At 44.6% G+C, this 17,304-nt stretch overlaps 1 protein-coding gene across 3 annotated transcripts; it reads left to right on the top strand.

Moving 5' to 3' along the window:
* The first annotated feature begins 384 nt into the window (after positions 1-384).
* Positions 385-16,618, top strand: tlcd4b (TLC domain containing 4b). 3 transcript variants are annotated; one of them, XM_078951192.1, is made up of 8 exons: positions 422-814; positions 1,243-1,399; positions 2,656-2,808; positions 6,834-6,923; positions 11,159-11,217; positions 13,745-13,839; positions 13,946-14,019; positions 14,090-16,618. In XM_078951192.1, exons 3-8 carry the CDS (start codon positions 2,663-2,665, stop codon positions 14,436-14,438), a joined length of 813 nt encoding a protein of 270 aa, XP_078807318.1. In that variant the 5' UTR covers positions 422-814; positions 1,243-1,399; positions 2,656-2,662; the 3' UTR covers positions 14,439-16,618. The 3 variants fall into 3 exon arrangements, with proteins under 3 accessions (XP_023813526.1, XP_078807318.1, XP_078807319.1); XM_023957758.2 differs by lacking the exon at positions 1,243-1,399 and having other exon boundaries at positions 385-814; XM_078951193.1 differs by lacking the exon at positions 1,243-1,399 and having other exon boundaries at positions 458-814; positions 2,402-2,808.
* Positions 16,619-17,304: the final 686 nt, after the last annotated feature.

Genomic DNA, 17,304 nt, shown 5'->3' with positions numbered 1-17,304 from the left:
GACCTCCTCATTTCTGTCTCACCCCCTAAGCTCCTCATTTCTCTCTCACCCCCTGACCTCCTCATTTCTGTCTCACCCCCTAAGCTCCTCATTTCTGTCTCACCCCCTGAGCTCCTCATTTCTGTCTCACCCCCTTAGCTCCTCATTTCTGTCTCACCCCTAAACTCCTAAGTTCTGTCTCACCCCTAAACTCCTAAGTTCTGTCTCACCCCCTTAGCTCCTCATTTCTGGCTCACCCCTAAACTCCTAAGTTCTGTCTCACCCCTGAGCTCCCCATTTATGTCTCACCCCTGAGCTCCTCATTTCCGTCTCACCCCCTGAGCTCCTCTTTTCCGTCTCAGCCCCTGAGCTCCTCATTTCCGTCTCACCCCCTCACTTGAAGGCTGGCCTTTGTTCCCCGTGGGCGTAGCCCGTTTGCAGGGGGGCGTGGGCAGGCGGGTGGGTGCGTGCCGACGTCACCGCTCATTCCCCGAGTGTCACTGCCAAAATAAAACGAGTAAGGGGGAAAAAAAAGAAAAAACTTTTTGGACCGTCTCGCGGCGGAGAAACTCATGGCAGCTTGGGCGCGAGGCCGTAAGGAGAGCCGCCGTCCGCGCGGCTTGTGATGCCTGCTCGAGCGGGGCTTTGTCTGCGTAGCCGCGGAGGAGCCTGTTTTCCCCGGTCCGCCGCTGCGGGGTCTCGCTGGGAGAGCCAGCGGGCTGCGGCGGCGCTTTAGCCGACTTGCTAGTTAACGTCAACTTTAAAGAAAGTGGAGGAGTAGAAGCCCACCGAACGGGACTTTCACCGACAACCTGTGCGACGCGCGGACGGGCAGGTAAACCGACGCCGCTTGCCCCCCCCCCCCCCCCCCCCCTTCTTTTTAACCGCCACACAACGACGACTCGAAGGGGCTCGCCCCCCGAATTTTCTCCGCGCTTTGTGTCACTTTTCTGCGGCTTAGCAGCAAAACCGTCCGCGGCGGAGCGGAACTTTGCTCCTCTGTAAAGTCGGCGAACACCTGCCCGTGTGGACCGGTCAACCTGCTCCAGCAAACTGGATTTATCACATACCCCCCCCCCCCCCCTCCTCCAGCTGCATTGTTCCATCCATCCATCAGCATTCATGCCGGGGATGCTGCGACTCCAAGCCGCTGCTCTGGTGTTGCACTGCGGTTTGCAGGAGCCGCTGTACATTTCCCATTGAGCATATAGGGAGGGGGGGGCTTTGAACCGCCATTATTTATGTTTGGTCGATATGTCACAGGGAGGGGGTCAGGGTTTGCTGACAGCTGCAGGATGCTTCCGTGGAACAAGGTCAAGAGTTTCTGGGAGCCGCAGTGAGGAAGGAGGCTCCTGGGCTCCTCCTCCTCCTCTTCCTCCTCCTCCTCCCCCATGGGGGCCCGCAGGGAGCAGCCTGCCAGGTGAAGAATGCCAATGAATTATTCAGGCGCTTTGCTGCATCTGATCAGCCCGGGGAGTGTGCACGGCTCCCCTCCCTGGGTCATGAGCTGAAGATCAGGAGGTGCATCCCACAAATCCTCCTGAAAGCTGTTTCTGGTCTGTCGTGATATATTTTCCAAGCAAACGCCACGCAGACACGTTGTGTTTACACCAAGTCCTTCCTCCTTTCAAGCCACTTGGATTGCATTGCTATGATCTCTGCTTTGTGTCGCCGCTGCAATCTTATTCTCCTCATTCGGCGGCTATGAATAACTTCTGCATAACTTGCTTCACTGCTGCAATTTAATCAGTGCTGAAGGATCCAATAGGAATCCACTCTGCTGCTGGCACAGGATCATGTTGATATCCTGTCAGACCGGGTGCTTTATGGAATCGCCAACATTTCCTGGTCTACGCACACTCCTTTAGTGTTTTTGTAGTCGTTCAGAAACACAAGTTGTTGTTTTTTTCTCTGGATTTGGACACCAGAGGAAGCTGAGTGATCCAATCAGAGGATTGTTATGGTGTGGCAACAACATAGAAGCTCCACTAATGACTTATTTTTAATCTGCTTTGTTTTGTGTGTTTTTTTCTGAGACCCCACAATAGCCCACTCATTTGTGTGTTTTGGTTGTTTCTTCAGGCTCACTCTTTTAACTATGGAAGAAAAACACCACACAGCTATAACACACCGTGGATTTACACTGAGGAATAAGAAGCTTGTCGTGTTTTGTCTTATGAGCTCAACTCGTTGCTTCATCGCAAAAATCCTCTTTTACTTCTTAGCCGAAGCTTTTGTTTCCTTTTCTTTTTTTGTTGTAATCCTCTTGCAAACCCTGCATAATGGAAGCCTTTTGTTCTAAATTAAAATGCAGTGCCGCCCCGCGTGTTCAGACACATTAATTTTCTGTTTCTGCCATTTTTTTTCCTTCCTTTACTGCGTCTCCTTTCATCTTCTCCTCCTCCTCCTTACTGTGCCGCAGCTCCCGTGTCAGACAGCTCCTGTTCCCCGCTTGTGTTTTGTTTCCTCTTTTTTTCTCCTCCCTGGTTTTGCTTTGCTGACTAGATGAACCTCCCAAGCTGCAGCTTCACCCTCCCACCACCCTCCTGCCACATCCGTTTCTCCTCTCCTGCCGCTGCCCAGGATGACTGGCAGGCTTCAACTCAACCTGTCCATGTGTGTGTGTCTTCCTGCCCCCTACCCCCGCCGTCCCCGACTCCCCTCTGTCGTGTTCAGGTGAGGGATGGAGACCAGAGAGTTGACCGTGGTGGCTGGCAGCTTCGTGGGGTTCCAGCTTCTCTTCTCGGTGGTCAGCCCGCGGCTCGCCTCCACCATCACTCCAGATTGCAGACGGCTCCCTCCACCCAAGCTGACCGAGTGGAACTCCAGGTGTGTGACACGAAGCCTCTCTCAACCGTCTGATGGATGGTCTCGTCTTGGTGGTTTGAGCGGGCCAACTCTTTGTTTTCAACCACGGATTGTATGCGAGAGCAAGACCAAGTGACCCCCCCCCCTCCTCCCGGCGTTCTAAACAGGAAGTACCTGCTGGCTCCTAGGGGCAGAAATCCCATAGACATCTATAGAGAAGGAAACGGCTATTATTCTTGATAATCTTAATTTTTTTCATTATATTTTTCTTTATTCCAAGCCTCACATCTGTTCCATTCCCTATTTATAATCATTAAATAGACAGTCTAACTCATACAAACTGTGAATCAAGCTTCCACTGTGGGTAAGGATCATTGACTGTAAATGAGAGCTGGACCAAGCGATTGTGATGTCACCCATAGAAAACGGTTTACTTCCACCTCCGGCTAAAACAATCAGTTCAGTCGCTTTTTTTTGTATTTTATTTTTTTTATGATACGGTCGCCGTCATGTTGGAGCCAAACGTTGACCGTTCCGAGTCGGTTTTAGTCATCGTTTCTATGGCAACCGCTCCCACCGCTCAGGAGTGAGCTTGTTGGAAGTCCACACCCGTTCCATTTCTGCCGAAGGCTGTCCAACGTCTTGAACATTCGACCACATACTTTTATTCAGGCATCTGATTGGTCCGTTTATAACTCGGAATAAAGAAAAAATACAGTGGAAAAAATGTGGATTATCAAGAACATGTTAGAAAAAAGGTATCAGAGCATAAATGGTTCTTCTGACCAATCGAGTGACAGCAGTTTATTTCTCTATAGAAGTCTATGGAAATTTGGCTTCTTGGAGCCACTTCCTGTTTGGCTCACGTGTAAAGACCCACAGTTTAAAACAGATTTTTACTCAGTGGCTCTTTATTAAGTCAATTCTGAAACAATCAACCAGTCTTTTAATTTTTATACTTAAAAAATATGTCTTTAATAAATAAGTTGGTTGGAAATATGATTGCCGTGCAGAGGCGGTCCTGGCTAGTTTGACGCCCTGGGCGAAACACCAGACGGCGGCCCCCACCCCCCTTCCAAGTCCCTCCCCAGCCTGCATACGTACAAACATAAGAACAAAATGTGTAATTTATTTTACATTACTTTATTAATCACATAAAGTATACTTGTGTAGTTGAATTCATAATAAGGCTCTAGCATGGAAGTTATTTTACACTAAACCCGAATCAGTTTCTGTTTTCTTTTCGAAAGCTGGTTCTGGTAAAAATTGCCAAATGTTTCAGTTCCGTTGTAGGTACCAAAACCAGAACCATTCAGCCTGCAATAACCGTTCGGGGTCCTTTAGACTGAGGATGACGTCACACTACGGTAGCCCCACTTGGACAAACTACGTAGCTTCGAGATCTGCTCGGGCTCTACAAATCGTCATTTCACGTTTCCTTTTGTAGCCTAAAGTTATTTTCCCTCATAAGTTGTCTCTGACATTATTCTTTGCAGTGTTTATAGAGAGATTTTGCCACAACCCACCTAGTAAAAGAATGAACCTGCTGCCCCACACAAGTGAACCGTGTCTCTGAGCAGAGCAGCTGGAGTCTCGTAGCTTCGTGTTCGCAGGCAGGGAAGCTGCTTTGTTATGGTGTGCGGCCTGGAGAAGGGTTCGGACCGCAATCCGTTCAGCCGCAATGCACTTAATAATAATCATAACACTAAAAGCACGTTTAGAAGATAATCTCGCTCCATGTCGGAGCTCTGCTTGTTTACAACCAACCGCATGATATCTTCTTCTATGGTAGTATCGTAATTTGTCCAGACCAATCAGTATCTGACACGTCATCGGACCAACGGACCCCGAACGGTTGTTGCAGGCCGAATGGTTTTTTTTCTTGAGCCGACTACAACCATGACACGAATTATAAATGAAGAAATACCGGTCATATCCGCCGCATATTCTTCTGTTTTTGTGCTTAAGTGTCACATAAAACTGAACAAATTATGACAAACGATTGTGTGCATTGCATCTGAAGCATTGATTGTATGTGAGAACGGCAGAAGAGCTTAGATGAAATCCACCAATAAGATCATTGACAAGACTAGTTTAATGAAGTCCGAACCTTCATTGGCCAAATGTTGCTCCAAATTTTACTCCTCGAACAGTAAATTTGGTCTTATTTGGCGCCCTAGCAAGTGTAAATTTTGGACACCGCCTGCATTTTTTTATCCTTGGAGTGTTTTTCTTCCTCTTCTTTTCTGTCCTTTCTCAATACCTGATGTTTCCTTTGATCTTTAGTTCATTTCCACAAGCTTGAATAGACTTTTCGGTCTGTTAAACACCAGCGTAAAGATGAGTGACATGATGAAAACAAATTCACTTTTGATGCAGACTCCCAATTTTTATCTTCACTTTTCAAAATATTCAGTAAATCCAGTAAAATGTATTAATTTTATGAATGAAAACTGTTTATTGATTGGGAAGCAACAGTTCTTTTGTTGTGAGGTCTGGAATCATAAGTGATAAGTCTAAGCTCCTCCCACGCCTTTCTACCCGCTTTTCCTTTTTACCTGTTCACATCCTCTGCCGCCTTGACGTAACCCATTGAAACGGCCTTACCTCGCCATTGCTTCCTGGTACGGGCGCTGCCATGATGAAAGTGGGCGACCGGTATCGGTCCAAGTCGCTCTGAGTCATCGTATCTGTGGCATTGCCGACAGTAGTTGCCATAGATGTGATGACTCGTTACGCCGAAATGAGCGGCTTTAGTCTAGAAAAACTGTGTGTGTGTGTGTGGAGGGGGGGAGGGTGTGCGCCCCCAACAAGTTTGCACTCTGGGCGGCCGCCCGCACTGCCCAAAGGAAAAACTCCCACCATCGCCATGATTTCATTAAATACACAATGTTTGTTTGTGAACGTTTCATTGTAAAACAGGGAAAGATGAGTTTTCGCTGTTTATTGAAACTAATTAATGGTTGAACTTTTATTAGAAAACTTGTGAATTGTTATACTGAACACAGGAGTTTTTGCAAGAAAATAAGGGCAATAAGTTCCTTTAACACAATTGCTAGATTTGATTGAATAAATTTGATTTATCAAAATGAAGACTGATTTGAATGAGATTATCCAACGTATGTTTAATGGTTTACAGAATATAGCAGAAGTGCTGAGAAAGGCACTCATTCTGTGAGCTAAACTCATCTGAGTAAAATAAGCTCAAACTGTTGACTGAAATAAACGAATCACTAAATTATTCTAAAGAATCGAGATTCTGAAATCTAAAACCTGACGAGCAAAGTTGGAGTTCAAAGCAGTGACTGCTGGGATGCATGGCCCCTCCACTGCATGCAACCACCTCAGGGTGAAGTTTAAAGAGCAACAATCTGCTGTTGCGTAACCCCCCCCCCCCCCCCCCCCGCCCCCGTTAGCTCCCTTCCCTCGTCTTATTCTGCTGCAAACGCACAGACGGGCGGTCCAGCAGCTGCAGGCGTGCTCGTTGATAACAGAACCAGTGGAGTGCACTGACCAAGGAAACCGAGAACGTGAAGGAGAGAGTTCACGTCTGCGGGTCTTCTGTTGCGTAACAGCTGCTTTTTGGCGTCTGAGTGTTTATGTAACCCCCAGTGAAAGTGCGCTAAAAGAAAAAGCAGCTCAGAATGAACGGCCATCGAGTCTCGTTCCTGTGAATTGAGTCGGTATGATGGCCCCAAACAGACGGTCAGAGAGAGTCGGTGCTCCTATTGCTCCTTTGTCAACACTTCCTCTGCGACTCGCTGATAGAAAGCCACTCCAGACGTGCACAAAGGCTGCTCTGTGGAGGCGGTTTTGGCCCGTGATCAGGCGAGCTGCTGAGACGGCCCAGTGATAGAGCTGAAACCGTCATTATTGCACAAGAAAGAGCAGCCTTTGGACTTCAGAAATCCTATCTTGGTCTATGATAACAGTTTTGACCCTCAAGGCTGATGTTCATCTTCCTTTTCAAAGGGAGCAGCATCCGACTAACTGTTTGTAATGAGCTGTCAGTCTGTGGAAACGTGATGTCGTTTGTTCGTCCTCAGGTTGGTGTCCACTGTACACGCCCTGATTGTGGGCTTCTTCTGCTTATACATCCTGTGGTTTGATGACGCCGTCAACGCCAACCCAGTCTGGTAAGAAAAGCACAAACATGCTGACTGGACAGGAAGATGTTATTCAAGGATCAGCAGTTTAATTATTTAAAAAAAAACATGAAGTCATAAACCAGGAGGCTCAAATCAAAGAAGAAAGAAAAATTGAACAAGTTGAAGTCTGGATTGGTTCAATGATTTATAGAACTTGTGAATGTCCTTATGCATGAATTCAGCTGAAATGAATGAAACCTTTCAAATATATAGCAACATTACTTCTAAAATAAATCCTAAAAATCAGGTGGTTATACTTTTTATCTAGAGCTTTCCATTATAATTCCTAATCTGAACTTTCCTGCCGGTTAATAAAAGGAAAAACAAAACAATGAAATTGAGAATAAAAAGAAGTGTCTATATCTTGAAAAAAGGACAAAAATGAAGTTTGTATTAAAGCTCTGTTTTCCTCTTGTGATCCAGAGCAGTTGATACTTGAACCTGGAACTGACAAAGATTATAAAGCGGTTTGTAGAAAAAAATAACAACAATATGGGGAAGGAAAATATAGTTATTTTTTAACTTTTAGCTTCTCAGATGAAGCAGGGGCTTCCTCTTGCAGTTTTTTGACAGGTTTTCTCGTCACGCAAACCCATTTGCAGTGCATTGTGGGAGTTGGGCGGCCGTGGTGCAGTGGTGGGGTGGTCGACCTCCAATCGTAAGACTACGGGTTCGATTCCCGCCTTGCCTGCCCATGTGGCATAGAGTCCTTGGGCAAGACACTGAACCCGACCTTGCATCTGATAGAAGGTTGGCGCCAGTGTTTGGCAGCGGAGCCGCCACCAGTGTGAGAAAGGGACTGTTACTATAAGGCGCTTTGGGCCTTCAAAGAAGGTAGAAAAGCGCTACATAAGTGGACGGCGTTTACCATTTGTAGCGGTGCGCATACGTCCGCTCTTATCACACAGGCCTTATTCCGGGTCGCATCTCGCCTTGAGTTTGTCGTTTGTGCCACAAACTGTCTGGAGCAGAAACTGATGGATTTATTAAGTTGATATCTAGTCACTGGTCTTTAGATCGCTGACATGACTGGACATGAAAAATGCGTTCCAGATCTTCAGCCCATCTTTACGTTGACTGTCGGTCCAGACCACAACGAAATGAAAAATGCAACAAGACACCTCTTTTGGGTTTTTCTTGTGAATGAAAGAAAGAAAAGTTGAATAGATTCCCTCCTCATCCTGGACTGTTTTCATGAACGCTTTCTGCCGCGTACCAGCTTCCTGCAGAGCTGTGGTTGTTATAGTAACACGCCTCGCCACAGAGAAGCGGTAGAGGGAAGAGCGGGTGAAGCTGGATCCTGACTGGCAGCTTCACGCTCCGCTGGGAGTGTGCAGACTGATAAGAGGATGAAGACTGGAGGTGGGAAGGGTGGAGGACAGTCGGTGTTGGAGGTTAAGATCTTTTTGCATCCATGAAGAGAGCATTGAAACACGGGTAGAGTGGATCTAAAGAGTGAGAAAAGTGTGCATCGTTCAACCAGTCAATTCTAAATCAGAGGGATTTCTTTTGACAGTAGGTTTTTCTACTTTTTTCATTATTTGTCCCTCTAGAGGACTCTTTGCAAAAGCTCCATGAATCCTTGTGAGTTCTTCTAGCTGTCGCTGTCCCCGACCGCCCAATCAATGCACTGCAACCCACCTCGCTTCCATTGTCTTGGAAGTAGAGCCTGCTGTTCATCCCCCCCATCCTAAACTTCTTTGCATCGCTATACGACTAAGGGGTCAAATCAGGATCAGCTTACAATGAATTGTAAATTTAAAAATAAAGAAAAAACTTGAAAGTGCACATTGTAAACTTGAAAAAAATACTGAAAATTAAAAATTAAAAAATATATAAATCTAAAACTTTTACCAAATGAAAAACAAAGAACATTTATTTGTAGCAGCTGCTGTTTTGTATTTTTGTTTTTTTTTATTTATTATTTTTATTTACATTTTTAATCTTCTGCATCTGAAATGACAGCATCATAACCTCTATTACCCTAAATCATCATTGACTGTATGTGAGAACTGGACTGAGTGACCCCTCCCCCCTGGCATTCCAAACAGGAAGTTCCTGCTGGCTCCAGGAAGCAAAATCCTATAGACTTCTGTAGAGAAGTAAACAGCTGTTACTCATTAATTATATATTGCTTCACATCAAATGTTCAACATGATTTTTTTTTCTTTTTTTCATTTGGTAACAGAAGTTTACAGTTTTTTGTTCAAGTCATCAGTATTTCTTTAAGTTTAAAATAAATCTATTTTTAATTTACATTTTTTCTTAAAGGAACAAAATGTCTTGACAGTTTACATCTGTTACCTTTATGTTTTAAACTGTTTTTTTTATCTCAAACTCACCACGCATTTTTCATTATTAAATTTTTTTTTTTTTTTATTTCCGATCTGATTTTTCATTCACTTTAAGTTGATCCTGATTTGACCCCGTAAACGTCTCCCCGATCCCGATCCTCTCGCGCTCCCGTCCTCGCAGCGCTGCAGCCGTTGCGAGCGCCGTCGGCCGGATTGTCTTACAGCTGCAGACGTGGAGCGGCTGAAGCCTCACTGTTTGCTCTGAGCCTCTTATCAAAAAGCCGCTGTTATCAAACGGCACGTCTACCAGCCTCGCCTCTGCTGGATGTCCGGATTAGCTCCTCATGACTGAGGCTCAGGTTGCACAATACGGAACAGTTAAAGGTTGAAAAGCGTCTGAAACCCTTTGACCTCGTCATCTCTTGACTGTAGTCACTCCAGGATCAGTTGAAGCTCTTATAGATGTGTGAAAAGCAAGCTAGCTTCAGTCAAAAATTTACAGTCTCAGCCTCTAATTATTGTCTTTCCTTTCAATGTAAATACCATGGAAACCTGCTGATGGGAATTGGGTCATGAAGAGAGGCACATGCTTGTTTTTGTTTGCTTTATGCTGCTTTTTTCAGGGCGAGCATGCAGACTGTGGGGCGGCACGGTGTCACACTGCAGAAAAAGAATCCACTGATTGTTTGACACGAGTCTGTTTCCCAGGAGAAGATGCGATTGCTTTCACAGCATATCTATGAATAAAGTGGATCTGAAACTCCAAATTTAGGACCTCAAGGGGCAAAAGAAGAGCGTTTGAGTCGTCCTTATCGAATGCACTCAGCAGAACATTGTTGGTTTAATAACCATGCCTTTGAGACGAGGCTATCATGACACTCCCTGCCTGTATCTTCCAAGGGTAAACTCCAGACTGCTAGTGATATCACAGAAGCTGGACCCGGATGCTGTTTTTTTTTTTTTTCTTTAGAGTTTTTGGTTCAGGCTGTCAGAGCTCGATGCATGGCGGTCTCAGTGCAGAGGTAAAGCGATCCAGGTGATCTGTTGACAAAAGGAGGGAGGGAGGGAGGCATCACGGAGGAAAAGGGAGCCGAATGCATCAATAATGATGGGAAACTGCTGTAAAAAGCTTTCAATAAAGCTGCTGTTCCGACGCGCCTGCTGTCGTAAATGTGACGCGCTTTGTGTGTCCTCATGCCAATCAAACACTGGAAGTCCTTGAATTCTTTCCCGGACTGCTACATTTTCAATGTAGGACACTAAGTCAAGGGTTATTTGGTGGGCAAAGGGGGGGCTCTGGTGAGCCGACATGGTTGTAGTGTTTGGAGTAAGGTCAGAGTGAACTATATGTCAGGTCAAGGATCGCACTGTGGGCTGTGTTTGTTGTGTGCAGTTGGAGGCCGCGTGCCTGTTTGTGCTGCGAGGTCACATGACGCAGACTACCCCGCCTCTCATCTGGCCGCACGACATCTAGGATCAGGTTTCTACTCAAAAAGCAACACCGTGCCTGTTTTTGCTACCAACGCCGTTTGTTATGACACCAGAGCGAGCCGTCCACGTGGGAACTGAGACGTCTACAAACATTTTGAAAGACTTACTTGGTGCAAAGGTGTTAAAACGAGCTGTTTAACCCTTGTGCTGTCTTGTGGGGTCCAGATGACCCCACTCTCAATGTTAACGTGCCTCGGAGGCACGTTAACATTGAGAGTGGGGTCATCTGGACCCCACAAGACAGCACAAGGGTTAAAACCTGATCCGTGTGTCTGCTGTGCACCAACGTGTCGCTGCAAAGTCTGCAGAAGTGCGTCCTCTTCTGGCCATGGACCGGATGATTCACTCCTGCCACGCAGTGAATGAGTAGCTTTGAAGGCGATAGGGTTTCAGCCCAACTGCAATGACCTTTACACTTTGTTCTTTGCTTTTCCACAGGGGTGACCCCAATCTTGTCAAACTTAACGTAGCCATAACCTGTGGTTACCTCGTCTATGGTAAGGTTTCCTCTGGCCTTTGTTCATTTAAGACTAACAAACCAGTGAGCTGTTTTTTAAAGAACAAACACAAGATGAGTCTCATCAACAATAAAAGAAAAATCCCAGGAATTAGAGAGTTTAATGTTAGGCAGCTTGGAAATTGCAGAGTTTTTTCACAAACTTAAAGTCTGACTGATGTGTTACTGCAGAGTATTTTATTTATTTATGAACTTAATAATGTTCAATTTGCAGAAATAAAACACTTCACCTTAAAGACAGGATGAGAGAAAACACGTCAACCTCTATTTGTTCTATATTCAGTAAAGTATTAAATAAATCTATGGAAAAAAAGCAACAAAAAACTAAATCTGTAGCATTTATTATTAGACTATGGTCCACCTTTACAGTGAAAGTACTTCAAATGACCACACTGCGTTTAAGGACGGCAGCTGTAAAGAAAAGGTCACTCGACAGGTTTCTATAAAGTAACCCATTAACTTCACACAAAGGCAAACATTTCCGCCTTAAGATGAAGTAAAAATAAAGATGAAATGACTCTGTCTACAAAGCTAATCTCTCAGATGTTGAAGGAAATGAAAACCGCATCCAAACTCAAACAAAAATGGGCCCAACAGGAAGTCTTTCATGTTATAAATCCATTTGTTTGTAGTTTTCATACTTAAATATTCTAAACCATCTTAAAACATTTGTTTTACCCGTAAAGTCATTTATTTCTCTCCTGAAAAAATGTTTTGAGCTCTTTGTTTTTCCACTACGTATTGTGACAACTCAGAGAAAAATGATCAATTTAATTCCAGATCCTCTTCATTCAGCATTACAGGTAGTTTCAATGAATGAAGAAGATTTTGGGCGAAAGCTTGACCAGAGATGCTTACATGTCTGTAAAAGGAGCAGATCTTTGGCTTCTTCTGTTATTTAAGAACGAGTTTCTGACACTTTGATGTCTGTCAAAGACGGAAAAACAGTTTGAAATGGGTGTAGGACGCCTAGAATAGACATCGGAATCTTTGCACACATTTTTGAAAGGTTTTAATCATTAAAACATAATTACTGTTTAAAAAAATGAACCGTTTCTGCCAGAAAACCCAGAAACTCCGGTGAAAAATGAGAGAAGTGGTGTATTTGGAAGATCTCCCATAAATGTGCGACCACACTTTAACAAATCATAGACAGCCACATTCCTCACATTGCCTTCATGAGTTTTATTTATTGTGTTACTTAAATGACTAAATGGTTAATAAACATTTATCTCAAACACATAAAATAAAACTTGGATGGAAACAAAATAACTGTTTTTATTTTTCATTATTTTAATTAAACAAAAAATGGAGATGTGCTCCACTAACTAATGAATAAATCATCCGTTTTTTTCTCCAGTGTCTTTAGTTTTGAATGAAAATAAGGTTCCCATGAAAGTCTGTGAACCTCAGATGGATGTTCACAAAGAAAAGTGAAACTTTATCCAGTACTTCAATTCATTGTTTACCTTGTTTTTTCTCAGGCTAATCAGATGAAACTTTATTCATAAAGTACTTTTCAGACTGAAGTAATGCAAATTTATTTACAGAATAAAAACATCTCTCAGACTTATAAAAAAAAAAAAGCAAAACAAAAGTCTGTGTCTTCCAAAAAATAAAAACTGATCAAACACACAGAAAACTCTTAACCCTCCTGATTCTCCTGCACCCAACTAAAGGAACCATATAATGACACGAATACAACTCCAATTAAGAATATACATCTCAAATGTGGCTTGATGCTGAAATGAGGCTGCCGACAAAGCCTAAAACGCCAATATTCTTTTTCAATAATCTACCATAAAACTCACATACCAGTCAGAGCCATTGATACTCAAGAAAATTTATTTAAAAAAAAGAGCAAAAAAATCTGTCTGTCTTTTTGAAATATTAAGGATTTTAGTTCTCACTAAACCTAGATGCTGTCTGGATGATGAATCCTTCTGTAAATGCTCGCTAAAAGCTCGTAAAAAGCTTCTTAAAATCCTTTGTTACTGTGCAAAAAAACAATAAAAAAAGAGGAATTCCTCATTCATTTTCCTGGATTTGTGATCACACTGCTTCACTTTTTCTAGATCTCTATTTTTTAAATTCTTCCATGTAATGGAACATCTGTTTAGAGGGAGAAACATTTGGCTAAAGAGAACAGACAAAAGCTCTGAACCGACAGGTTTAGAGGTGCACTTTTCAATGTTTGGTCAACTTTGGTCGCTTCTGAAGTTCAGCTTTTGGGGTTTTGGCTTCACGCGTTCCTCTAACTTCCTTTTCCTGGGTAGTTCTGTGTTGAAGAAAATCCAATGAGGGCTTTGCTGCCATCCTATGGCTTTAAAAACCATGTGACAGCTGTGTAAACGACTTTAAGTTTAGTATTTTCAACTTTAGATCCTGCTAGATTATATTCAAATAAAAGTTTTGAAGTGAAAGTTGGTTTCTGCCTCAGATTAGTCAGAAATAGCTGATTTTTCTGTCTTTATCTTCTTCTTTTTGTCCTGTTTCTCTTCCCGTAGATCTTGTGTTGTTGGCGTGTAACTGGAAAACTATGGGGGACGGTTTTTTCGTCTGCCACCACTTGGCGGCGCTCTACGCTTACGGATATGTTTTGGTGAGTGGCGGATTGTCCCTGAGCGTGTCTCTGCGTTTTGGCCTGACGGTGTGTGTGTGTGTGTGTGTGTGTGTGTGTGTGTGTGTGTGTGCCCCGCTTCTTGCAGACACGCGGCGTGCTTCCGTACTTCGCCAACTTCCGCCTCATCTCGGAGCTTTCCACGCCGTTCGTGAACCAGAGGTGAGGAAGTTTCGGCTCCACGCAGATCCCTTCTTCCTCGCCCCGTCTCACGGGGTTCTCTCATGTCCAGGTGGTTCTTTGAGGCCCTGAAGTACCCGCGCTCGCACTGGATGGTGGTCTCCAACGGCGTCGCCATGGCGGTGGTGTTCTTCCTTGTCCGCATCGCCGTGATGCCGTCCTACTGGGCCAGCGTCTTTGCCACCTTCGGCACCCCAGAGTTCGAGAGGCTGGGTTTGGGAGCCCAGGTAGCCTGGATCACATCCTGCATCGCGCTGGACGTCCTGAACACCATCTGGATGTATAAAATCGCTCGCGGCTGCTTCAAGGTCCTAATGGGGAGGGGAGGGGCTAAAGTCAAACATGTAGAGGACAAAAAGTCCTCTTCAGACAGCAAACACGTGAACAACCACACCGACTGATGAAGGGCCCTCTAAAAGCTGGCTTGGAGTTCTCAGGTTTCTTAGCCCTCTAGCGGAGGAGGAGAGTGACTCACTACAGCACCAGCAGCCTCTTCGGCGGCGCCACGGAGGCGACGGCTCTTGGTGTTTTTTTTTTGTTTTTGTTTTGCCCGGCAACATTTTACCCGATCACCCCTGCTCCTCTGTCATCACCACAGCCCACTCCTCTGAAGTGCCTGTGACAAACAGGAAAGCAATAAGAGCGGAGCAGGAAGACCACCACCACTTCCTCCTCCTCCTCCTCCTCCTCCTTTCTCTGTCCACATCTGAGGAGGCGCGACTTACAGAGAGTCTGAAAACTTTGTGAACCTGCAGGGCTCCCGTCCTCAACCCACCCAACCTCAGAGCGGCAGAAAAGCACCACAATGCCTCTCCTTCAGTATTACCTGCTGTGGCCTCTTTCTGACAAGTAGCGCCTATTTATGTCACCAGCCGAGCCCCTGTAGACCTTTTTAAAACCTAGATTGTATGTTTAGGACGCGGTGAGTGTCCATGCAGGACAGAAAAAGCACACGTTCGCTTCCTCTCAGACTGTTGTTTCAGGATCCATCACCTGTTTTTATGTTGTCCAGCAACGTAGCTTTTCATTCTACCTCTCCCCCCCAGCCTTACAGAGACTCTGTATCCCATTTCTGTGCGCTGAAAACAAACGCGTATCCTTCAAACATGCAGCCAAGTCTCATCCCGGTACGTTCTCACAAACTCTGCCTGTGTTTTCCAGAGCTTCGTTGGTCTTCGGTGCCCTTTTATTGACAGTAAAACGCGGCGTGGCCTGTTGCAGAAGGAGCACCTCGCCGCTCCCCCCAATCCTGCCTCCACGCGTCGGTTTGATGCGCCTCCTCTCCTGCACGCTGCAGTTCTGCCGGATCCCCCACAGAGCCACAGGAGATGTGATGCCAGAGCGTAAACGTAGACGAAACGCCATCTAGGGATGAATTGCAATAATCTAACAGTGTTTTGGTCTTCCAGAATGTTCCCCCGAAGCCTAATCGAAGCATGACCTCGATGTGTTTTTGAGGCTTTTCTCTGCATGTTTTTAAGAGTCTGCTCCGCAGAGGAGCAGCTCTCGCTTTGTTTTTGCAAGCGCCTCCTCCCAAGCACTTTGCTCCCGTCCCGTCGGAGCATCGCACCCCAAAAACCCTTCCCGAAAGACTTTAGCGAGCTCTCCCGGCGTCTGCTGCTTTTAGGATTCTCAGTGGAAAGCACACTCCTGTTCTCCTGTCTGTCACGGGGAGGGGGGCGACGGTTTCTCGTGCCTTTACACATATGGTGGACGCCGTACAGTCGGATCCAAACCCTCCGGCGGCGCAGCTCTTTCAGTTATTCTGCCTGCACAGCAGTTAACCGGCCAAGTATTCCAGCCCACAGCCCGTCCTCCGTTGGGTGAAGCTGCTTTGTGTCGATTTCTCTGAATGTTGCTGTGGAAACATGTAGTGGCATTATAATTCTCTCTCAGTTATGAAAGAAAAGAAAAAAAAGATGAGCATGGCAATCAGTGTATCTGAAGAATCCAAGCTGTGAAAGGAGCTGCGGCTCCTCCAGATGAACCGTTTTCTTTTTGGGGGGGACGGAGACCTCGTCTCGCGCACAAAACGCAAAGCACAGGGTTGTCCTCGACCCCCAAACCGAGCGTTTTATTCGGGTTCTCCTGGAATCTCACAGTAAATGAACAGTTGTTGAAATGCTTTCTATTGGGAGATCATAGTTCAATAAATCAGTCAACATAATGTACGGAAAGATATGTCTAAAAGATATGTGCAGTAGTGTCTCATGTAATGATGCATATAAAAATGCTGCATCCAAATTTATTGAAGTTGTTTTTTTCCAAATTACTCCCAGAATCAGTTGATTTTTTGTTTTATGTTTTACTTCATAAACCTTTGATTACTTAATGATTCATTGTATACGATACGATATGAATGACCTCAGCCAGCGTCTGAGTGAGGAGGAACTTCCTCTCCTCCTGGAGGTTTTCATGATCGATACTTGACCCCCAGGGCGGGGGGAGGCGGGTGGAGGTGCGACTCAGACTGCTGGTGACTAAAATGACCACTACTAACTAACCATCACCTAACTGTAGACCCAAAAGCCCAGACTTACTTGAAAGTATTGTTCTTCAATAAAGTTGAAGAAAAAAATCAGCTTGTTTTCTATTATTTTGATGTTGTAGAACAGTCGTTCTATTGTCGTATTTGGGCTCATATGAATCATTTTGCATAAATTAAGCTGATCTCTGATGTGATTTCCAGCCGCTTAGCAAGGATTGTGGGACGGCCCAGCATCATAAAAGACTTCAGAATTTGTCTTTAATTTTTTCTCTTTTTGGCATTTTTGCTTTGCTGAAAAATTGGAATAAATATCAAATTTTATTCCAAAATGCAGAATTTGGTCCGAACAGTTTTTGACTCTAATAAGAGCAAACGATGAAGCCACATGGACGAAGAGTTTAAATGCTGTTACCATGACTTCACTTCAACATGACGTCATCGGGATGAGTGAGAACCTTCGTCAAAGCGTATATATATATATTTTTTATTTACAAAGAGCATTCTGATTTGTTGCTTTTTTTTTCTTTACATCTTTTTTTGTCTAGTTTCCCCCGGTGGACCCCACTAGGGGGCAAACGCCTCCAACAGCAGAGCAACTCTAACCCTGAAAGGTAACAGTCATTCATCTAAGCATAGTTTGTGGAAATTCATCTTATTGTACTGTTCTTTTTTATCAAAAACATAAGGCATTATGTTATTTTTATAACTTCTAAAAAGGGATTATTTAAAAGTATTTCAGATTCAAATCTTTAAAATATTTTACTCCAAAAAACTGTACA

Source organism: Oryzias latipes, chromosome 8 (genome assembly GCF_053564925.1).
Source record: "Oryzias latipes strain Hd-rR chromosome 8, Olatipes_Hd-rR_3.1".
In the NCBI taxonomy this organism is placed as follows: domain Eukaryota; kingdom Metazoa; phylum Chordata; class Actinopteri; order Beloniformes; family Adrianichthyidae; genus Oryzias; species Oryzias latipes.
The sequence above is the reverse complement of the archived record's forward strand: the minus strand, read 5'-3'. Positions and strand labels throughout refer to the sequence as shown.

Bases quoted from the DNA above. Each gene is read 5' to 3' on its own strand.
- tlcd4b (XM_023957758.2), top strand. From the start codon at position 2,663: ATGGAGACCAGAGAGTTGACCGTGGTGGCTGGCAGCTTCGTGGGGTTC. The intron at 6,924-11,158 runs GTAAGAAAAGCA...GCTTTTCCACAG, and splicing joins GTCAACGCCAACCCAGTCTG to GGGTGACCCCAATCTTGTCA. The intron at 13,840-13,945 runs GTGAGTGGCGGA...CGCTTCTTGCAG, and splicing joins ACGCTTACGGATATGTTTTG to ACACGCGGCGTGCTTCCGTA.